We start from the raw sequence: 23,733 nt of genomic DNA, 5'->3' as shown, positions 1-23,733 counted from the left end.
GAGGAAATGTGAGTGCGGAAGATAAAGCAGAACAGCATGTGGAATAGCTGGGCCAGTTGCCCAAATATAATTCCCCCCTCCTCTGCTGTGCAGAGCAATCCTTCCACCAAGGGTGGAACATCCTCCAGGCTTACTAAGGGGGGTGCTCCCAACACCAAACCTACCTGCTCTCTGGTTCCAGTCTGCAGCAAATGGCAGCCAGAGGGAAAAAGGCTGGAGGACAGTCAGCAGGAACAAACTTTTCCCAAAACAGCTTAACATTAAGGCCAAAATCCAGTGTGCGTGGGAGACAGTCCGGGTCAGCATAAACCTGGCCTATGATCTAGGGAGAAATGAGAGGTATGCTTAAGAACAGTAGCAGTCCTAGAGCGTTAACAAGCAGAGAACTCCAACATTAGGCAGGGAATCCTTCAAAGTTTTAGGTTGGAAGAGAAAGAGCAGAAATGCTGTTCCTCCTCTCCAACGGGACTAGTTGCACACAGGAATAAGCAAGGCACTGCATACAGGCAAATTTCAGGTGAAACTTTTACAAGACCTAGCACATGGTCACTGTTGTAGAGGAAGGCCCAGACACCTCTTGTTTCTCCCCAGGGTTTTTTCTGCTGGATAGGACAACATGCACGTCCCAAAGAGCTCAACAGTGTTTCACTCTGATGTACGGTGCTGGGGGATGATGCAGCCCCTCCTGGTCACAGGTAACAAATACAACCTGCATCCCCATCCCATCTCTCCTCTTCCACACAATCTTATATCACCACCAGCAAAGCTCCTTTGTCATACGGAACTTGATCTAGGAAGTGCTGTAATTGCAACAGCACAACAGATTCTGAGCTGCTCAGTTACTGGCAAATTCAACCCACCCACACCCAGAGGGTAGGGAATAGAAAGAACAACCGTAACCAATGCCTAGGAGGTTGCAGACAAGAGCCAGTAGAGGAAAGGGATGGATGGAACAAGAAGCCCTGCCCCAGCACTCGAAGTCCCAGTTCTTGCCACTGAGGTACGCTCACCACCTCCAGTGCTAGGGGACTCAAAGTACACTAAGAGGAAACATACCCATTGCAGAGAGCTGTAGGGTGATCTGGGTCCAAAGGAGGCCAATGTCAATACAAACTCTCATATGGGAAGAGTATTAGGTATAAAGTCTCATCAGGTATCACAGAAAGGGTGTTATTTATAACTACTTATGCTTTTCTCTGCCAATAAACTCAGCAGTACAACCACATCCTGTAACTAGTTAGTGGACGCCCATTATGTATTTTGGCAGGGTTACTTCCTTATCTTTTGTTTTTTTTAAAGCATCTTGATTTTGGTAACAAGTGAAATGTTCGTATGCTACCACCCCCTTTGTCTTTTCTTTTTTTCTCTAGATAAAACAATTGTTTTAGTTCCACAAACAGATTTTTCACGTTCCTAAAACTATCGGTCATAACCACAACATTCTCCAAAATGAGGGCCCAGTACAGACAGAGCTCCAGATGAGGCCACAAAGATTTATGCACAGTTATCTTCTGTCCCCTTCATCCAAACACTGAAGATGAAACTGTGCTGGTCTCTCCTGGTGTTCCTGTAAGTGCTGTGTTCCCAGTACACATAACACCCCAGCTTTCATCTGTACTTCCACTGTCTTTTAAAACTGAAAATACCTTGCAGCTTAAGTGGTGCTCTCTGCTCTGCAGACAGAAAAGCCCAATATAATAGTAAGAACGTGCACTGACTTGAGATATGCTAAGCCAGCAGACTTCAGGGTGCATGCTTCATTAATCCACCTGCAAAGAAGTTTCAGTTTCCTCTTCTTTGAAAACATATGCCATCCACAGTGGAGGCCCTGAATTTACTGAGATTATACAGCTGACTGTTCTTTTATTGAGGCAATATGAATAAATAAATCACAGTTTTGGGGAACATCTCTTCCAGCAAAATGGATACCAGGGCTCAATCAGAACCTGACAGAGAATGGATGCAGGGTAAGCTTTGTACTCCCTGCCTAATTCACTGCGCTGTCACAGGCTGCATACTCAGCCACAGGGAACTGTCTGATACAACGTGTGGAAGGAGATAGCAATGGAAAAGTCCACTGAAGATGCCACGTAATGTCCTGGACTTACCTCACAAAGAACAATCCCAAATGAAAAGATGTCCACTGTCTCATCATAGCTCTGTCCTGCAGGAAACATAAGGCATTCAGCATTGTGACAGACAATTCCCCACCCATCTATTCCAGGAGCTGCCAGCATCTGTCTTGGGCTTGGCCTCCAAAGCTTAACTAAGCCTATTCCCTGGAGGGCCCTACAAACAGGATACAAAGCAAGGTTTAAATCTGAGTAGGGTCAGTTGCCCCAAGACATGTATAGGAAGATGCAGCTGGTATACATCACCTCCACTTATTTTAAACTCTGCTTCTTTCTTCTGCTGGAGAAGAAAAGGACAACGCAGGGAAGCCTCACATATCAGAGGTCAAAGCAAATGCTAAGGATGACTATAGAAAGCCCATTTCCATTGACTGCTGTTTTAGTGCCTCTCTACACAGCAGTAAGTCAGTGTTCAGCTTCCCCAGCAGCGAGTCCCTGCTGCAGTGACTGCAGAGGTAATAAATTACGTACCAGCAGCGCTTAGAATCTGGGAACATAGACTGGCTCCAGCATGCCATTCTGTGAGTACAGACACACCCCTCCCAAGCCAATATCCGGTAAACAGCCTTTTTTGTAGAGGTGATGTCAGACTGCATTCTTGCTATTCTCCTGACAAATGCCAGGTCTGAGACAGCCTCTGAGAAGCAGCCTCAGACTCAGACGGGCCTGTAGGCCTTGAGAGGAGGAAAACAGGAGAGTACCCAAGAAGGTAACGTGAAGAACTGTTGAATATTGGGGAGAAGAGCCAAGTCCTCCCTTCTCCAATGGACTACGTCAGGCAATACTGATCATGTAGGCAGCCCAACTGCTCAGCCTGGCCAGACAGACCTGCTCATTGGGAGGACATGGTATCCATTGTATTTCACCTTTACCTAAATTCCTGCAGGGACATTTTTTTCCCCTAAGGGACATAGTTCATCCTTAATGCAACTGTGGGCTATATGCCAAAAAACAAACAAACACGGTTCCCTGCACTTGGGCAACCCCCACCCTCACCTCAATCCCAAGATTTCAGCAAAGCTGGCAGCAGATGGCTTTTCCCTGGATCTACGCAACCACACACATAAGCCTCATCCTGGAGTTTAATGACTCCCAGTTCAAGGGGCAGCTACAAAGCAAGTGACTGTAACAGAAATTATTCTCGGGTTCAGATTTGTTTCAGGCCTCTTCTATCTTCCCTGATACTGGACTGTAGCAAGTTTAGGTCTGCTGCCCTTCTGAAGAATCCTGCTATCTGCCAGAAACGTTACCTCTGATGGTACAAGGGCTTATCAAGGCAGGTACTGCAAAAGAAGTGCAGCTAGGGTACCTGTGTGTATAAATAAGCTTGTGTATTAGCAGGTCTAAAACCATAGGCTCTAATAGGTTTGATTGTTACAAGGGGCTGGGAGCTTTCAGTAATCCTATCATCCCTATACCTTGACACAGGCTGGCTCCTTGCCTGTACCTTGCTATCAGTATCTTACCATTTAGCATTTCTGGGGCCATCCAGTATGGGTTGCCAACCACCGTGTAGCGCTTCTTCCTGTCACTCTTCCGCAGGGTTCGTTTCTTGGCAGATGGTTTCTCCAGAGTGGGCTTTTTTCTTTCCTCCACAATTAGCCGAGACAGACCAAAGTCAGCCACCACCACCGTCTTATCCTACACAAGGGATTTAGATTAAGCCACTGATTCTCCTCAACTTCTTTCAGGCGCAAGGAGGCTGCAATTCCTGTTCACTGTCAACTACACTGTAAGGGCTGCTAGCAAGGTTTCCTGCATCCAGATGAGTGTAGCAAGCTGTCTAGACAGGTGTATGACACCAAATTCACAATTCCAACCTATCATTTCCTCTCATTACTTTTTCCTTATGTGGTCGCTAGCATGAATCCCATTAACTTTGCTACACTCGCTGGGGCAAACTTGGACCTTTCTTTTCAGACCGTCCTATTCTACCTGGCCAGAAATTAACTGAGCCTTTCATCCTGGATCACTTGAAGCCTAGATACTCATCTCATATTCCAGTCAAGTGAAAAAGGGCTTGAGCAAATGAAGCTACAAAAAAATCTTGTGACCTAAAAGCAGTTCAAAAGAGAGTGCACACACGTGCACACACCTGCACACTTGTCTGAGTCCTGAGCAGTAATAAAACAGTCAGCAAGAACTTCAAGACTACAAGAACAGAAGCAGCTGTAGAGCTGTACATTTCATAGTTCAGATGTACTAACTCTTATAATGTAACTGTTAATAGATGCTACCACAGGAAAGGGGGGGAAGAGAACAGAATGAAGAAACGGTAAAAGCAAGATCAATCTGGGAAATCCCACGTGAAGATGAAGTTCCCTTGTTTAGGGCACTAAAGCCTCTCTGAAATCAGTCCCAACCTGACAAGATGGGGCTCTGAACTCAACATCATGTGGAGAAAACCAGGGTAGGAAGATGACAAGGAATGGAACAGCAAGCTGTGGAGAACAGAGGTATAGCTCACCAACTTAATTAGGCAATTGTGTGAATTCAGGTCTCTGTGAATAATGCACATGGAGTGCAAGTAAGCCTGGAATAGAGAGAGAGAAGTCATTGTTAGGGATTTCCAAGCAAGTATGTCTCTTTACATTTACAGGCCTCAACAACTATTTGATAGTAGTCACGCAGGATCCACAACCCTTTATAAACCACACTGCTGAAGCTGCTAACCCTCACCCTGGAGGTTTGCTCAGTGATGCAGGAACCGTCTGACTCACCATTCCAGAAGCAATTCCTTTGGCAAAGCTGACCTTCTGCTGCCAGGGAAACGGGTCCTGAAAGACAAGTCCTCAGTCAGGGTCTACCTTACCAGCCAGCTGGTGACAGCAATTCCTCCTCAACAGGGACCCCTACAGCAGTCAGAGAAAGACGATATAGCCCCAGGAAGAAGGCACTTCCTGCTCCAAGCCACCCAAAGCTAAGAAAAAGCTTTTCCACACAGCTCCAAAACAAAAGACTACCAACAAACATTGTAAGGTTGGCACAACCACAGCACACTGTCAACCTTGTTCCACAATGAAGGTCTACTAGGCTTCTCCTCAGCACATACTCACCGCATTGCGGAGGAAGTCCTTCAGGGTGCCACCCTCGATGTACTCAGTGAGGAGATTTAGCTTCTTGTCCTTGTACAGTACACCGATGAACTTCAGCACGTTGGGGTGATCCAAGCTGCGCATCACTTTCACCTGGGAAGCAGACATCCCACCCCAAAGTGCAGAATGGAACAAGTCCTGACAAATTCTGTCTGCAGTGATATTTGTACTGCTCCTGCCCCAGCAGAGGACAGCGCTCCCATCCTGGAAGTCACCTCCAGGCCCCACAGAGTACACTCAAACCCTAATCTTAAAGCAGTCAATTACATGTTGCCTCTTCATTTCCACACTGTGTGATTAATCTGATCTTAGTCTTTAAGGAGAGCATCCTTGGGTTTGGTTAACTTTTAAGAGAGATGAGAGTTCTCCAGGGCAGCTATCTGTTCCATATTGTGCATGCCAGGATCAGAATAGCAGTGTCAGCTGTTTAGGGAGCTGCCTGCTTTTAAGCTAAATCAGACTTTGAAAAACATGGTAGGCAGCTACCAAGAAAAAAGTTTAGTTTAAATACAGCAGGAGTCTTAAACATCTTATGGATATTGGCCCTCATCACTTGTATTTGTGCACAAGGCTCAGGGGATAAATCCTTTATGTATTTGCACAGCTCTATTTGCTTCAGACTCAGACCACTTTTTATCATTGAAAAATTAATGAACTGGGAGCTGAAGTCATGCCTACTGCTCAGTTTAAGCAAGTCACACTTCACTGCAGCAAACGTTCAGCTGGTGTCAGGCTTTCCCCAGTGTAATGTCTCCCTCCTTAGCACCTCAATTCCTGCCAGTCTGCTGGCATGATCGCTTTCTCACTGGGGGAGATGGAAGAGAGTGCCGCCATACTACTGGCTTGGTAATTTTTGGAAATCTTGCTCCTACCTCTGTCAAAAAAGTCTTCTGTGTTTCCTCATCACAGCGAATCAGCTCCTTCATCACCATCACCTTTCCCGTTGCTTTGTGAGTCACCTGGTGGAAACAGACACCACAACTACAGGCAAGGTTCAAGAATACATAGCTCCAAAGCTCTTGCAACTCTTCTGAAAGAGAGGGTAATATTCCCCTTCTATCTGGAGAAGGATATACAGAGGAGAAAACTCAAGAGCCCAGGGATCTGCAGAAAACAGCATAAAATTTCTCCTTTCAGAATTCAGCAGAGATTCTGTAAGAGAAACAGAAATCTCCTAAAGCTGACAGAGGGTCATACCAAGAGACCAACAGCATCCCAAGAACCAGAGCTGAAGTCTCCACTTTAGGCAGCATAAGGTTGAGCTGTCAAAACCTCTGAAGGAATCAGTTCCATACTTGTGCGTGTCTCAAGTTCCTTTAGGGAAAGCACTTGCCCAGCATGATGCTTACATTTTGTACACAGGTCCTAACAGCTACATTTGTATCAGAAAGGAACCAATGTTCATTTGCATCAGAAATGAAACCCAGCAATGCAAAAATACATTACCACATGCTTTGGTGTTAATGGTGACTCTGAAGCTCACTCATTTCTAATGAGCTTATCAAATTTAGTCGTGCAAGAACTAGGATGCACAGCGTATTCAGTTAAGGCGGGAAGCAGTTGTTTCACCATGCTCCTTGGGTACAGTGTATTGCTACCTGCAAGGAACATCCCAATATGGTGGCAAACCCAGAAATCCACACAATAAATATTCGGCAACACATTTCCTGGCTCTTGACATTGAAAGCATTTCAAATACCTCAAGAGCTGCCTGTATCCAACTAGTTTCTAACATTTTGCTGTGTTCTAGAGGTTTCTTTTAATCAGCTCTGCCTTATTTGCATGAGGTGCAGGAATAAATAGAAAGGGGCCAAATTCTGATGAGCAGGTTTTACTGGAAATCCTCTGCCCCTTCAGTTGCTTTGCTTGGACAGCTCAGTCTCCCTAAGATCTCCAGGTAACTAAACAACCGCCTTTTCTCTAGGAACAGAAGGAGACTGTTCTGACCGGACACAGTACTTGTTACACCAAAAACATTCCATCTGAAACTCAAGGAAGTTATCACTTTTTTTTGCAATCATACCTTTTAAAATAAAAAGCCTTTCAGAAAACCTCCAGAACTGTAACCCAGAACACAAGACCAGTTACAGGATTTAGAAAGCTTGTGAGCTCTTGCAAACTCTGTGGCACAAGAGTTGTTTGGAACCATTGGACATAGTAAGGCTGATACAAGTAGAATACAATTTATGGAATAACAATAACACAACAGAAGCAGGAGTACAATATTCTTCTGCTCCCATCTGAAATCAAGCATCCATATGTAAGTAGCGAGCCAGGGAACACTACACATTTCAGCCAGGGACATGAAAGCCAGGAATATCTAATACCCAAAGATAAAGGGAAGTGAAAAGACAAAGACAAGACAAGGCTAAGTGGAGTTCTTAAGCTGACATACCAGCAGAACTGAAACAAGTGTCATCATGAAACTCTAAGAGGGCAATTTTAATTTCCAGAGCATGCACCAGGATGGCTATCAGGTAATTTGAGCAGAAAAGAAATGCCTTTGTGCCATTAACTGTGGGGACGCAGATGACAAAAGCATGCGACAGAGGAAGGGTTCTGCTTACCTGGACCTGTTATTTGTCTATGAGCAGAGGAGAAGAGAAATATGCTCATTAGTATAGATCAAAAGCATTGGGTTTGTAGTACTGGCTCACCACCATCCGTGGAAGCATGAGATGAACAAGGTATAAGGAGAAAAGTCCCATAACATGGTGAATAGCAATCTAAGTACTGAGGAGCTCACAGCACCTTTGGTAACGCAGAGACAGCTGCCTCCTGATGCTTTCAGGGATGCTAGGAGAAGAGCTCCTGAGCACCCCTAGTCAAGATCAGAGAGCTTAAATGCAAGAGAGCAGAACTGCTATTAATGGAGATTTTAACTATGAGAGTCATGCAAGACCTGACAGCTACCACCACATTTAGGCTCTGCTGGGGGTTCAGAGTTCACTACATCAGCCTCGCAAACCCTTGGGTATGCCACACTAATGGTGGGTGAGAATGTGTTTAACTCCTCATTCAGCATCTCCTCTTCACAAAGATTTTTATAAAAGCAAGCGTAACTTCTTCCCCATTCTCCCTCCCAACCCAGGTGATTGCTGTGACACAGGCACTCTAACTCAGGAGATAATCATGTATGGCCAAGGTCGACATTCAAATAGGACAACGTCAAAACCATCTGTAGCTAGAGATGCTCATGGTCAGGGAAGGAAACAGGGAAATGGATCTCACTGAGCAACCCAGGTGAGTTCTGAGACTGACCACTATCAGCAGAGCAAAGAAAGGCTACTGGGACAGTGGCAAGTTTCTGAGACATGCAGACACTGCTTAACCAAAGTAACTGATGAATATTTGGGGAGCTCCCTCACCTTGATTGCTTGTCCAAAAAATCCTTTTCCTAGTACTTCTCCATGAATCAGGTCGCAGGGCCGAAAGATTTGCTGGGAGCAGCTAGAAGAAGAACGTAGGGATTCAGAGCGACTGATGTCACGGCTCAGAAGGAGCGGTTCCTTCGGAGAACTGGGGCCAGGAGACTTAGAAATGCTGTTACTTCGCCTAGAAAGCAAAAGAAATGAGAAGGTTAGGGAAGTTGCTAGGAAGCTTTATGAGTCAACATATACCATCATTAACTCCTAAGAGACCAGTTTCTAGATGTGCTTCAGTGCTCTTCGTATCTCAAAAGCCAGATGCTCTCCCAGCACCACGGAAGCTCTTTGCAAACCTAGAGCAGCCTCCAAGCCACGGTTGCCCAACAACATTTCACGCAGAGTCAGAGGTGGAGCTTCTGAGAAGGAGGAAGCTGTGAAGATGCAGCTCTTATTACTTCTAAACAAAGATTAAAATACTGGTAAATGACTGAATGAGCAACTGAGCACACCAGCCTAGGAAGACAAGATTTTTCCCAAATACCAGGCCTGACTCATGTTCCCGTTGAGGACACATTCTTTCCCAGCCATTTTGTTTTCTAACTGTAAAACCCTGTATCTTTCCTATAGTAAAAGTAGAGCTCCTCAACCGCTTCACCAATGGTTCATACTATGGCTCATACCACAGATTAGTCACGTCCCTGCAGTCATTTTCAATCACAGAGCAGCCCAGCCAGGTAGCACAGGGCAAAGGCAAGCAAGGTCAGAAGCTGTGCTTTCAGGTCTTTACCTGAGGGATCGCCGGCGGAGTGTTCCTTCCAGGTTCTCCTTGATGTCCAGTGGAGAGATGGAGCGGGGGGAAATGGGTGGCTTTATGTGGCTGGGAAGCCGTGAGTCCAAACGAAGCCTGTCTAAGCGCTGTGAGACAGGGTCATGCTCTATCAGCAGCTGAAGTGTCTGGCTTGTCTTGCGAATCAAGTCCTCCACCTGCAACCAAACCAAAGAACAGGATGATAGCAGATAGGAGGAACATGAATAACAGCAGATAGAGGAGACAGAGAAGAATACCCCTCAGAAATTGTTCAGTGAGATCACTCCATAGTTGTGGTTTAGTTGCACACACCACAGTTGTCTACCAGACAAGCCAAGAAATTGTGACAACACAGAAATTTCTCATGCTATCCAAAGTCTCTTCTGTTCTGGTTAGCTACAAGAGACCAAACATATTTATTTTTTCTGAGAAGTGTTTGAAAACTACTCAAGATTCTATCCTGAACAATGCTGTAGAAAACAGCTTTGCAAAAGCTGTTGTGCCCCTACTGTTCTGTTCAATACCAACAGAAAATAAAACCTTTGTGTAGTGCAGGTAATGGTGGTCTCACTACACACTTGCAGCATCACCTGATAACTGTACAAAGCATTTAATTGTAAATATAGACACCAAATACTTTTTTTTTCAATGGGAAACTCACACCTGGGATCAACTGAGCCTTTGTCTATTACCAGCTGCCTCTTAAGTGATCAGAACAGCAGACTTCACTAGTAATACATGGAGGGTCTTCGCAGCCTCTGTCCTCCAAGATGCTACAGCCCTACCTATACTTCCCTTATTTTCCTTTGTGACTGAATGCCACAAATTCAAAACTGCATCCTAACTGCATTTCCATTTGTTATATTTCCCTCTTCAGCTGGGATGGGCAGCAGAGTTTGTCTTCATGTCTGTTCGTACTGCTAGCATGAGTACTATGGTTGTACACACACACCCTACGCAGGGTGGGAGAACAGTGCCAAGAGACAGAAAAGCTCTAGAAAGACGAATGAGAAGGAGGCTTCAGAACGGAACTCTACATACCTCCTCCACCTGTAGTGTACGAATAGGAGCTCCATTAATCTCCAGGATACGGTCTGCAGGGTGGATGGCATTTCGGACATCTGGGCTGATGTGCATCCTGTTAACTCTAAACATGGGAATTATAGTGGGGAGAAAAAAGTCATTTTAGGCACAATTATCAAAAATACTTGATCTCTGATGCTTCGTTTTGAATTGGTATTTTGAAGTAAAATCTCTATTACAAATACAAATCTCTACTAGAGTAAGCGTTTAGGTCTGAGCTGGTTTGGGGAGAGCTCTTCATTTGTCCAGTTGCAAAATTTGAAAGTCCATTACAATTCTCAAATGTTCCTGTTCCACCAAGACCGATCCCCGCATCAGTTAAAGCAGTTGGCAGAACAGCAGTGCTGCAGAAGATTTACCCGCTCCCTCTGCACAGGCATGAGCTTTGCACACAGCGTTGTCATACTCACTCCTTCACTTGGACACCAGTGGCATAGCTGGAGCAGCCACCCTCAACAGATACGGAGAAACCTCTCTTGCCATCAGTAGCTGCTGGCATGGAGATGAGCGTCAATGTATAAGGCAACTGCTCACGCAGAGACTCAGTGGAGTGTTTTTCTACCATCGGTGTCAGCACAATCTGGTTATGGCATTTTCCACTAAAAGAAGTGAAGAAAGTCATTATGGCAGTGTCCTTCCCCTCCCTGCCAACCTCACACTTCTAAGTTCTGTCACTGACCCTAATCCATAGTTTTTGTGCTCACTCCATTCCTTCCTCCCTCCCACAAAAGGCAGCTTCCCAGCATTCCTTAGCGTGGCATTAAGCTGAACCACATGGAGCCAGCTAAATGTGCTTTAAACATACAGCAGGTAACAATGCAATTTCCCAGTGGCAAAGCATTCAGCTCCATCTTACCAGTAGAGAGTGGAATGCTGCACGAGCGCATAAGTGTCCCCATCTTCAATGATCACTTTGCAGCTCATGCAAGCAAAGCACTCGGGGTGATACTTGTATTCGCCAGCCACCTACAGACAGAAAGGGGAAGCGCTTAGTAGAACCAAAATCCATCAGCGGCTGCAGCTCCTGCTTTCCTCTCATTAATTTGTTCATTCAGATCTCACAGCCAAGTGGCAACTTTTTACTGGAGAGTTAAATTAGCCCAGTCTACCTTTCCTGAACCTCATCCTTGGCACCTTGTTTGAACAACTTCTCTGAAACAAACATGTCAACACGCAAAGCAAAGCTTGTGTCCCAGGAACCTCTGTTATATTTGGCAGCTGCTCAACTATCAAAAATAGTTGATAGCTTGCTGCAGACTAGTAAACAAGATATTAAACCTTCCTGTTCAGTTGCTCTTGGCATGACAACTAATGCTACGCCTGAATTAATAAAGCTGAAAGGGCTTTTTTTTTGGCAGACAGGCAACGCACAAATTTATATACTTACTAGTCAGCTGACAGAAAAAAATAAGGCAAGCTGAGACAACAAAATACCTTTAAAGAGTATTTGTATTCATTGAGATCTGTTTTTCTATTTTCCTTGTAATAACTTCCCTTATTGATGATACTTTGCAAAGATTCAGGCAGACAATGAGAAACGGTCTCGGTACTGAGTACCATACTGCTTTTATTTAGGCCCTAGAAAATGATGGCCATGTTTCATTCTGAACAGTTTTAAAGGTTAAATATTTGCAAGGCTGTGGCAAGGAGTGGAACATTTAGGTGAGCCCCATATTGTCCGGACAGAGTTCAGTGTTTCAAACCAAATGGGACTAACACCATTTAAGGATACCATTGGCCAGAAAACCACTCTGGCTATAGCCCAGGTGGCACCTGGATGGCAACCTTCCCCAAAGCCACAACCCGTCGCTTATCCCAAGCTGAGAGGTTTTCACTGCAGGGCAGTGGAAAACCTCCCCATGGACACACCAAAGCACTGTGCTACAGAAACTGAACAAGTGTCCCATTAATCACCCTTCTATTTCTTGTATCTGTGCGTTTCAGCACCTTGCTCTCTTTGTTGATAAGCTTCACATCCTCACAGCACCCTCCTTTAAGAGTTACTCCTCTTCAAAATGAATCTTCATCTAGACAACGCACATACAAACCTCTTTGTTCACCTGTGACACAAAAGCTGAGTAGCAAGGAGACTGTTACTTTCAGTTTGATATTTGAATAGCTAGGACAACTCCCAGCCAAGGACAAGGAGTTGTCAGAGTCCTTACCATCACAGGACCAGTCATCAGCAGAGAGCAGCCATGGCAAGATTCCCCAAACTTCCCCCAGTAGTCTTTGTGGCAGTACAGTTTCCCATCTTTCTCATAGTACCAGTTCGTGAGGGGATCCTGACATTCAGAGCACCTTGAAGGAAACAAAAGAACAAGGTTCCTGTTAGCAACAAGTCAAAATTCAATGGAAAATGTTCTCTCCTACATGGAGAAAACACATTCAGCAGCAGCTCACTGCTGGCTGTTCTGGTCACTGACGTGCTAAATCTGACCACTTAGCAATGCATTTTCAACTGAAGATTAGCACCAAGGTTTGTAAGGAGGGTTGGTACCAACCAATTCAAGGGCAAAGATGAACTTTCAAAGTTTCAAACAAATCCCATCCACTTCTTAAAACACATCAGCTGGTTTACAAATTATGCCATATAAATTTTACTCCTTTCTCCCTCTTCCTGGGAGTATGCAGGTTTCCAGTTGCAGGCTCGCCCAGCACTAAGATGGCTCTGCTACATTTCTGCCTAGTCAGTGTTTCTACAGCCTCAAACCTTCTTGCACCAGAGCACCTGCCTCTCAGACATCAACAGCAGCTCCCTTTTCAAGAAGCGATTATTCATCCTTTATCTACAAAAAGGAAACAAACCAAGCCCCCAAACAAGGAAAGAGATGCAGCAATTCTGTTGCAGATATCATTTCTGCAAATCACAAGCAGAACCCAGATCTTCAGGCTTCCTGAACACCAAATAATCCTGCCTCAGCAGGACATACTGGGCAAGGGAGTTTAAATTCTGCAGCACAGAGGTGTGACTTAACAGAGAGATAAGGCACAGACAGGACTACATTCCCTCAGCCATTGCATCACTGGAGATTATTCCATTAGCCCTGGGCAGCATGTTCTCAGACTTTACAAGAAAAATTAGTCTGGTGTTGGCCATTTCTGAGTGCAGCACTTAAGGCAGGTTAGTAACCATTAACTGGTTCAAAGGAACACCTCCAGGATCAATGCCTTTGTCAGCACAGTGCTTTCCCAAAGATAGCAGTTTCTTCTGCCCCTACACCAACAATTGGCTCAGTTACTACGTTGGAGGGTAACTCGTTGCACTGGTGGGAGGGAGTTTTTAGGTGGAACTGTGCCCTCCGGGCAGCATGCCTCTCTCCACAGCACCAAATGCACTTAAGTCAGCCAGTGGCAGTGGAGGAACACTTCTTACATGCTTCATTTCTAAGAGGGCTGCTACTGGTCTCACCTTTCACAAGCTTTCTAAAAGCTTATTTGTGCCAAAGACATTCCTTGTAAACTCCACCAGCTTGTAACAAGCATAGTGGTATGAGAAGCTGGTTGTGCTCCAATATAGAGATGTTCTCCAACATCTCAAGAGACTGCCGAACAAGATGAAGCTGCTTGTAAGTAGCCTATGGTGTTAGGGGAAAACACACCTCATGAAGTATTTAATGCCATACCCTACCCTCAGGAAAGCTGCTCCTTCTACTTTAGACTGTTCTCCCAGCTGAGCAGCTCCCAGTCCTGTTCTTCCCCCTCCCTGTGACGGGAAAGAACTCCAGCACGTGCAACGGGCCCTGCCAATTTTGCCTGAGCAGGGGGAGCAGTAAGTGAACATCATGATACCAGGTACGTGCATTATTATAGCCTCAGCCTTGGGGCACTGTCAGGGTTACACCCTGCTCATGGTATGCAAGAGACCTGGAGGGCATTGCAATGCATTTTGCCTTCAACCACTAGTCTTTGGCTTTCATTTGCAGTAAATACCCCACGCTGAATGATCAAGTAGGTGAGTGGGAGGGAGAAAAGAGCAAGTGGAGACTAACAGCAAAGATTTCTATCACCCTGTGGCAGGAACATCTGGCTCAGCATGGGCAAATCGGATCCCTCAAACTTATCCAACTTCTGTGTGCATGCCTGTACCAGTGCATGCTCCATGAGTGATTACATCTTCAAACAGGGAGCTGTGACCAGACCTGCACTTGGGATGCAGATAGCAATACTGGAGTCTGGGGACTGCTCTACCAGGACTTCAAGACCTGGCTTTCTGACTAAGTTCTCTCCAAGCAGGTGGGTTATTTTATTTATTTGTTTTTAAGCACAATACCTTCCCTTCCTCACCCCTCTCCAACTTCAATTCCCTTTTCTCCTTAAGAAAATCTAATGTTTCCTCAAAAGCAACACAACTGCAGTTTGTTTTAGACAGGTTCCAAAGGATCACGTACACTTGTCCTCCCGTTGCCTTTCCCCTACTTCTTCATCAATTCCAGCCTTACAGCACTTTGATTACTTTGCTTCCATCCGGAAACAAGCAATGGTATCTAATTTGCAACACACCCTCAGTGAAATGAAGGTGAGGGGTGGAGCCAACAAGCAGTCAGTTCTTTGCTATGCAATTAAACAAATCTGGACAGGACAAGTTTGCAGCTCAAGGCTCAGAACCCCACCCTGGGCAGTGAGGCAACAGGAACAAAGCAACCAGCCCCAGAGAGGCTAGATGCCAGTAATGGGTCTAACTGGCTACTTTGTTAAACACTGTCACTTAGAAAAGGCTTTAGATTTGTCAGGTGTTGAGAACTGACAGCACACAGGTATAGTTACAAGAACTGTTTCAGCTGTTTCAGTGTCTTTGCCCAAATGATAAAAGCATCACATGCTAGTTCCACAAGACTCTCATTGAAGAGATATGTCAGATTTTTATCACGGAAGACACAAGCGTTAATACTCCTTCCTTTTTCCTCCTCAGTGGAGCATGTGGCATCACTGCACTGCCATTGCTGGAGTTCACATCAGCTGAAACAGGAATACAATTACTTCTAGAGGTATTAAGCAAGCTAATCTTTGCCAGTCACCACCACCAAAAGAAAGGAAGATTTCCTCCTCTTCTTTTAGATTAGGAATGGCTAATCTTTTCCTAAATGATTTGGTATTCTTATTACAAAGTAATGAAGCATGGTAATCAAATCTCTTGGAGGACTGCTAACAGCTATACTTAATGCGTTTCCTCTTGCAACCCAGCCACCATTTTCAGACTTGCAGAGCTCTATTCTGATTATACAGTCCCATACACTATGAGTCTTCACTTCCCATCCTTGGTAATCAAGAATAAATTAATCTGCCTTCCATAGTCATCCTCCAGGAACCCCAGGCAGCATCTGGAGCGCAGTGTTCAGCCCTGCTCTGCATGATGCTCTGTAACACAGACAGAGTTCACAAATCGGTGCTTGATGGCTGCTTGGTTTCGCAGGTAGTAGGAAGATCAGGTCACAACAGGTAACCAGCTTGGTTTTCAGCAAGATGGAGATTCAATCCATGTGGCATCTCTTTTACATCTAAATGAAAGCCAATACCCTCATGGAAGCAAAGACTTCCCTGGCACTGAAGAGCTGATCCCTTTGAGAAGGGCTCATTAATAAAATCCACCCCCCCCCACACTGTCAGGCTAGATCAGTTAACGCTAGACAGGCTTGAAAGAGCTGCGGTTCCAATTCTACAAGCAGAGAGGGGAAGAGGACAGTCATGCAGACAGAAGACTGCAGAATAAAGCATAATCCCAGCCTGCAGCTAACCCAGAGGCTTCTCACCCAGGTCTAGCAGAAGCGTGTGCACTAGCTACATAACAGATGTTTGCCAAGCAAGAACAGATGCTAGAAAACACAGACTAAGTACTAGACCATGCAGTATTTCAACTCTGACTATGCAAAACCACCTCCACACCACTTAGTAAAGGTGCATCTATGGCTTAGCATGATGCCCTGCATGTATTACAGATAATGAAAGGCTGCTCCCTTTCCTTCTGAAAGTGGGTGCTTTTTCAGAAGGTTGCCTAATGAAGCTTCGCAGTTGCACAGCAGTATTTACTCCTATCATAGATTGTTTTAACAAAAGGCCCACCAGCCCCAAATCAGTACAACAGTGTAGGAACAGGATCAACAATAATGAGCAAATACAAGCACAGGGGATAGCACAGAGACAATGAAACTGCCAGCCTTGCCTTTCCCCATACATTCACCTTATCAGCACATCAGCATCCGTCACAATCCTGGCTGTGCTCAGCCCCACTAACAGTTTGCACCATGGAGATGCAATGCAATCAAAGCCTTACTCTCTAGCTATCACCTTTCTCAAGCCTTACTTGTTTGACTGAGCAAAGAATGTTTGTTAATGCAAACCAAAATATCACAGGACAAGAATCCTTTCCATGTAAGTGAAGTGTGCTGCTAGCCCCTAGTTACCTGCAAAGTACTTGATTTCTTTCTTAAACAAGATTACACACTGCCTCGTTGCAGATTACATCACCTTCTCGAACTCTACAGCAGCATGTGGCACTCCCTCAGCCTGTACTGTGCACAAGCAGCATTGGAAGAGACGCAAGCAGCAGCAGCCATGGCAATCTCATTCCTCTGGCTGTGGAGCAAAGCACAGGGGCACGGGGCAAAGCAGCGCATAGTGTCGCTCCGAAAGGGAGTCTGCTCGCCCCAGGACACACAGACACTGCCTTGCAACACAGGTACCATTCCCTTGTACCTGAGAGCCTTTACCAGGGAGGCTGGTAATAAGAGTCTCCTCCTCAAAGCGAGACAGGTCCCTGCTTTGAGGCCAGCTGCTTCCTGCACACAAGCACCAGACCTGACTTCGCACCTCACACACGCTAACTGCTTAGGATAGCATTACAGGAGCAAAATGACAGCTTGAAGATCCACTGCTAATCCTGTGCAAAACTTACCGAAAGGGATCCTTGGGAGCGAAGTAAGCAGGGGCAGACAAGTAACTTCCCATCTTCAATACAGGATAAACCGGCTCAGCCACAAACTTGTCCAACTGCCTGCGAACAGCTCTGTTCTGCCAACATGGCAGCAGCCAGTGCTCATTTCATCTTGCGCTGATTCAGATACCTCACCTCTCTTTCAAGCTGCCCAAGGAATGCCAGGTCTCTCGTCTGCTCATTCCTTTTCAGATTTTTCCTGGCTCCCATGGCTATGACCATCCTCTCCTGCGCTCAGCAGCAGCGGCACCCTTGGGAAGGATAGAATAACTGCTAACCTGGCTAGTTGGACATGCTGCTGCAATAGTTCTTGCAAGCTCTGTTGCTTGCTAACTATTGTCAAGTTTTCCCTTCTCTGGTTCCACCCAAGGGTGGGAGGGGAGGAGGAGCCATTGCAGGAGGACAGCGTGTGGCTACAGAGCCTGAATAAGCTCTACTTCTTCACTAGGGGTGGAGCTTTGATCCAAAGGGGGTTTGCATTAGTAACTGCTGAAAGATAGTAGCTTTTGCCAAATGCATGAGTTTGAAACTGCTCTTTGCAGCAGTGGTACATTCTGATGGACAAGTCAAGGAAGGCTGAGTCTGTTGAAGACAGCTAGCCACGTCTCCAAACACTTCAAATTAATGTTTACTACATACTTTCCCAAATCCTTCACAGTGAGCTGGGGTATACTACCTTAACAGTACCTTCAATATATTTGGTCATCCTCTTGCAGGAGGTAACTTCCTAGTGTGCTCCATCCAAGGAAAAATAACTTTCTTTCCCACACTTTTAACACAGAGATCATTCAGTCATTTAACTGAATCTGTACCTCCTGAAAGGAAGCTGAGAAGTATAAATCAGCACAGATGAGTACTCTCTCCTGCTCGCAGCACATGTAGCTGTATCACTTTGCTTGCTCTGAAGCCAAGCATGATCTCTAGTGGCCAAACCAGCTAAAACTGTTTGCAAGACACCGAGCGATGCAGCAAACATATGCTGCTGCACTAAGCCTCCCATTTTTGTACAGTCAGCAAAGCCTGGCATGCCTGAACACAGCCTGAAAATCATGCTGTTCCAGAGGCAAGAGTACTCAAATGTGCTTTTACTGGAGAAGCTCATTCTGTTGGCATATTGTTCAAGGGATGCTTGGGGCTGAGACGAGGCAGTCTTGGCTACAGATTTGACAGCTGCTGCTTGCTATTGAAGTAAGCAGAAAACCAGGCAGCTTCTCCCTGTCCCCCCACCTTTATGAAAAAAATAATTATCATTTTCCTCCTTTTCTCCCATTCAATGCAGCTTCTAAGCCTGGCTGTAAAAGCACAGTGAAGCCTAGTGCAGCAGAGCCCAACATGATTGTCAATTCCAGCACGGGTCTAATTCCTTCTAACATTTCACACAGCTCTACTGGAAGCAGCAACACGGTGAGTCTGTGTCTAGGAATGCACTCTGGTCTCCCACATTCTCTATATGTTGCGTGCTGAAAATGGGCCAATGCTCAAAATCCAGCGCTCCCTTGGTTATCAGCACCACCCCACAACACACACATACCTCTGGTGCATCGCAGAGCCTCTCCCCTGCCCAGTATCACCTACAGACAAAAGCTTTTCCCCACAGAACTGCTACCATGGGCTGAACTCCCTCCAAGGGGGATTCCACGTGACCTCATAAATCCCAACTTTTCAGACAAAACCTTTGAAGTTTTGATCCACAGATGTGATAAGCAGCCAGCTAGTCTGTGAACGAAGCCAGCAGATAAAGCCCAACTTCAAAGTAATAAAAACCACCCAGACAGCCAAGCAACTGGGAAGGGATTTTGCTTGAGACTTCCTTAAAGCCAAAGGACACATAGTCCAAATATCTATTTAAACAGGAAACATCTTATCAAAATGATTTTACTTTTGCAGCAAGCCCCAGCAGCAGTCAGTAACTTACCTTTTCCTACAGAGTTCTGGTTACTTCTTGCTTTTTTTTTTTTTTTTGTCTATATGACCTATTTGAAAACATAATAGCCCTGATAAAAGGGCTCTAGAAAAGGTGTTAATCTATTCATTCATTCTAGACCTGAATTCCTACCAGAATGAGTGTACTTCAGAAATGCTGATAAACAGGTGGTGGGGGGGGGGGCAGACCTTTTCTGAGTAATTTTACTGATACCATCTCTGAGAGCCAAAATGCAAGGGAGCATGAGCCGAAGTCAGAGATATCCATATTTCTCTTCTGAAAATGCTGACAGCATCTCCACTACAAACACGCAGCCACCACAGGGATTTGCTTTCCTTACTATGGTTTGGAATTGCATAGTCATTTTTGCCAGAGATAAAAAGCTGAACATTTTAACTGGCAAATGAAGGGGACAATTGCAAACTTCAACAAAGACTTAACATGAAATTTATTGCAAATTGAATTGCAAAACGTCATAGATTTTACAATTTTATCCCCACAGAAATGCGTCATAGCTGTTGTGATATTCAAGTCATTATGATCTTTAGACAGTAGGGGTTAGGTTGCACATCTAGACACCCTATTTACCATGGTTCGTTCTGTCCACAGACAGATGCATTGACAGAATAGCATGGCTACAGACAGATGCATTGCTCAGCATATCTTACCAGCCCTAAGATATACAAATTTATCCTGGCACAGGCAGGCACTTCAGTATGTGTGTGGGACTGGTATACGCTGGGGAAAGGCATCTGCTTGATGCCTCAGAAGGCTGCAGCAAGTCTTTGTTTCAGCATGGGTGCAGTTTGGAGGCATTCCAAATCCTTCAATACAATCCCAACACCTCATTGTATTTCCAAGGCACTTACACCTAACATATGCTTCACTGGTGTTGAAAGACAGAGTCAAGCTCCTGACATCAGGTACTGAAACAAATACTGTTTTGGTATGCATGTACCTCTGAGTGAAAGCTCTTGCACACAGCTCTTGAGTAAACTAAAACGACCAGCGAAGTGAAACTCATCTTTGTTACAGCACCTTACTTCTAAACAGAGGCAGGACCGATGCCACCTTAGTATCCAACATCACTAAGCACATTAGGATGGAGAGAGCGCTTTCATCTCCAGCATACTTATCTGCCTGCAGACCTACTGAATTTGTATAGGCTGAGAAGCAAACTAAAGTAACGCAGCCTACTGAAACTTCATCGCTTATACATATTTTTAGAAGCAGTGACTTCTGATCTGTAAACGCCTCGCAGATGATTGTAAGACTGGCACTTGCACCACTGCACCTTCACTTGCTTTCTAACTTGCTGCTTTCGACTGTGCTGACTGCTAAACTCTTCAGGGGAAGGATTCTGTCTTACTCATGTGGAAAGCCCAGCACACACTGGGCTGTGTGAGTAATTCTAATTATATTGATACAAGAATGCTCTGATAACAATGCCCAAAGGACAAGGTGCACAAGTTAACTAAGAAGTTCAGACTGGAATGCCCAGCTCCTTAAGTACAAACAGTTGTCGTCTATGTGCTGTAGCTGATAGATTGGCCTGAGGAATGTGACCATGTCCACCTGCAGAGCACTTTGCTGTTCCTTTGGATTTTTAAGTCCTGAACTTTTATGGCCATCTGTGTGCAAACAGGCACTTAGCAACTATTTCTCCCTATATCAGACAGTGAGCTGCTGAATTTCAATGCCCATGGAGACACCATCAAAGAGGTATTTCCAGGAATCCGCAGGATTAGTGGGGAAGAGCTTTCACCTCTGATGCCCAATTAGCTTTCTGTAACTGCCAGAAACTAGAGAAGACCTGGAAAAAGAAAAGATTCTTGTATTCCTGCATTTACTGTATTTCACCTACCTTTTATTACTACTCATATTTCCCCTGCTCTCAAATTCAGCTGTTGCATGTACAAACCTGCGTTCACAGCTGAAAAGTTCAAGGAAGAGTCAAAGTAGCAAATATCTCCACATTTCCAATGCATCTTAATAACACCTTTGTTTACATCTTTATCAGTCAACATTTGTAGCTTCATATCCTGACACTCTAGATCTATTTTTCCAGTTGTCTATGGAGAAAAAGCAGCTCTTGGAAAATGAAGGCCTGTACCAATCTGAACCAACAGAGGTGAACCAAAGGCTAGAAAATACAGCCTACGAGGAAAACCTAGATCCAGGGCTGCTTCAGTCTAGCAGAGACTGACAGGTGACATGATTGCTGCTTACAAACTGGCAAAGGGAAGTTGAAGTTTAGTAGATATCCTAAGAACCACAGAAAATAGATCTGCAAAATAGCCCTTGGAAGTCATCTAGTTTATCCTCCAACCCCCATAAGATATTCAACTATACATAAACAATTCCTAACGCAGGTTTGCCAGGCTTGCCTTCCTGGGCCCCCAAATGTAAAAAGAATCAAGGTGATTCACTAAGGTTTTCTGGGCAAAAAATGTTTCTATAGCACACAAAACATGCTATTCAGTATAGGAAAATCAAGTCTTTGTACGAAAATCAAATCACTAGAATTGGCAAATTAATAGTGGGTCTCTTTCTCCTCCGCAGCCGGGAGCTCAGGGCACCCCCTCAACGCACAGGACAGTGAATGCAGTTCTGTTTTCCCAGCGGACACTTGTCACGCTGCAGACCACACAATGGGCAGGCAACGAGGGATTCCGGGAAGAATCCACTTTTAACCTTGTTCCACTACTGAGAAATGGGCAGAAGGAGAACTTGTTTCAAATTCACTACACAATACCCATAGGGGACAGAGCCAGAAGTTGTTCTGCACTCTGCCAAAACCGGTCTGCTTTTTAAAGTGTTCGTTTGGAGCAAACAGGCATCTGGTGGTTACAACACTGTGCATTTTAGTTTCTAGCTGCAGTAAAGGTTAACAGAAATTTAAAAGGTTGGGTAACAGGTTCAAAAAAAAAAAAACTGCAAGCACTTGAATGCAAAACAGTCTGTCAGGTGAATTGATTTAAGTAACAAGGCAATTTCTATTGTGATTTAAACAAATTTTGTTTTACTACTTCAGACTTTTTTAACAAGTATAAGTAGTTTCTGAAATATTTCAAGACTATATTTAATTGTAGCCAGTATGTTCTACTGGAAAGTCAACGTGCTACTTAACATTGCTTAAATATAATCTTGTAACCCCTAATCAGCATGAAAAGATTTAATGTATGCTTAGATATCAAAAGCTTACACTTTTTAATCAACTGTTTATATGATTAACTTAGCATCAACTATTTCATAATATATTTTAAAAAAAGAATTCATAAAGCCGTCAGGATTTTTCTCCAGGTCAAACTGGGTTGCATATACATAAAAATCGGGTATATTAAGCAAAAATGAAATTCTTGTCTAAACTGAATTAATAGTTTATGGTCACCATCATCTTCAGTCCCTTGATTCTTTAGGCCTACTAATGAAAAAAAAAAGTATCAATACAGAATTTCCCTTTTTTTTTTTTTTGTCTTCCATAAAAAGGAAGATGAACTTTTCCATTCTTCAAATTCCTGATGATTTTCTGTTTTTAATTAACTAGTTTGGGGTATAAACTAAATAGTGGATATTTAAATCTGTGACTGTAAAATCATTAGTAATCCATTACATTCAGTAAATTTGAGTATTTTGAAGTTACACTTTGGACAGTTTTATCTCTAATGTGGTGGGTTTGGCTTTTGTTTGAGATTCCTGCAACAAGCCTGTGTTACTTGGCTACTTAAATTAGGTTTTATTTTTTTTAATAGGCCATAGTAATATACATCCTCTGTTATTTCAGTTAGGAAGGAACTGAACCCCAGCTGTCTTCCTTCCTAAAAAGTTCTTACGAAGCTTGCTACAGCAGGGATTCCTACCACTATTCCCAATAATTTTCTTCATCTGGATCGAAAAGCATTTTTCACCTGAATGCATTCAACAGGCTTCAACGGAATTAACAGTTTTCAAGTGATCAAAACTACGTTTTTCAAAAATACTGTGTCCATAACAAAACCATGCAGCTACACATAGGTCTTCTCATCCCATCCTACTCAGATTCAAATACACAATATTCGTATTAAAAAAAAAAAAAAAGGAGGGAATTGTTTTTAATTGTTTGTCTATCTGTGGGGTAAAAAACACCAGCAAAACAATGTACATCAAAGGGAGTATGAATACTTTATTCAAAGGTATAATTTAAGGCAGTATCATCTACTTTGTAAGACGAAAAAAATGGACCAAAAGCAGTAAGAACAGCATGGTCTAGGTTAAAAACAAACAAACGCACAAAAAACCACACAATCTTCTTCCAATAGTCCCCTTAGGTTAAAGTGATCCAGACCTAGGAAAAAGACAACTTTCTTTCCTTATCTAGGTGGAGAGTTTAAATTTTTGTGCAATATTTGTTCC

General features: G+C 44.2%; 1 protein-coding gene across 2 annotated transcripts in view; it reads right to left on the bottom strand.

Annotated features, from left to right (window-relative positions):
- LIMK2 (LIM domain kinase 2) overlaps positions 1-23,733 on the bottom strand; it is a 30,416-nt gene that overhangs the window by 1,991 nt on the left and 4,692 nt on the right. The window contains exons 1-14 of one of the 2 annotated variants that reach the window (XM_040577551.1): positions 17,379-17,781; positions 12,652-12,787; positions 11,343-11,452; positions 10,897-11,085; positions 10,445-10,550; positions 9,383-9,579; positions 8,596-8,782; positions 6,100-6,186; positions 5,189-5,320; positions 4,853-4,909; positions 4,600-4,665; positions 3,599-3,773; positions 2,109-2,164; positions 165-322 (exon numbers count right to left, since the gene is read on the bottom strand). In XM_040577551.1, the coding sequence (XP_040433485.1) occupies positions 165-322; positions 2,109-2,164; positions 3,599-3,773; positions 4,600-4,665; positions 4,853-4,909; positions 5,189-5,320; positions 6,100-6,186; positions 8,596-8,782; positions 9,383-9,579; positions 10,445-10,550; positions 10,897-11,085; positions 11,343-11,452; positions 12,652-12,787; positions 17,379-17,431 (1,709 nt within the window). In that variant the 5' untranslated portion in view covers positions 17,432-17,781. Of the gene's footprint in view, positions 1-164; positions 323-2,108; positions 2,165-3,598; positions 3,774-4,599; positions 4,666-4,852; positions 4,910-5,188; positions 5,321-6,099; positions 6,187-8,595; positions 8,783-9,382; positions 9,580-10,444; positions 10,551-10,896; positions 11,086-11,342; positions 11,453-12,651; positions 12,788-17,378; positions 17,782-23,733 lie in introns of those variants that run through there. The other variant, XM_040577550.1, reaches the window with a different exon arrangement.

This window comes from Cygnus olor, chromosome 17, assembly GCF_009769625.2.
Source record: "Cygnus olor isolate bCygOlo1 chromosome 17, bCygOlo1.pri.v2, whole genome shotgun sequence".
Lineage (NCBI taxonomy): Eukaryota > Metazoa > Chordata > Aves > Anseriformes > Anatidae > Cygnus > Cygnus olor.
Note: the sequence above shows the minus strand (reverse complement) of the source record. Positions and strands in the feature narration are given on the sequence as shown.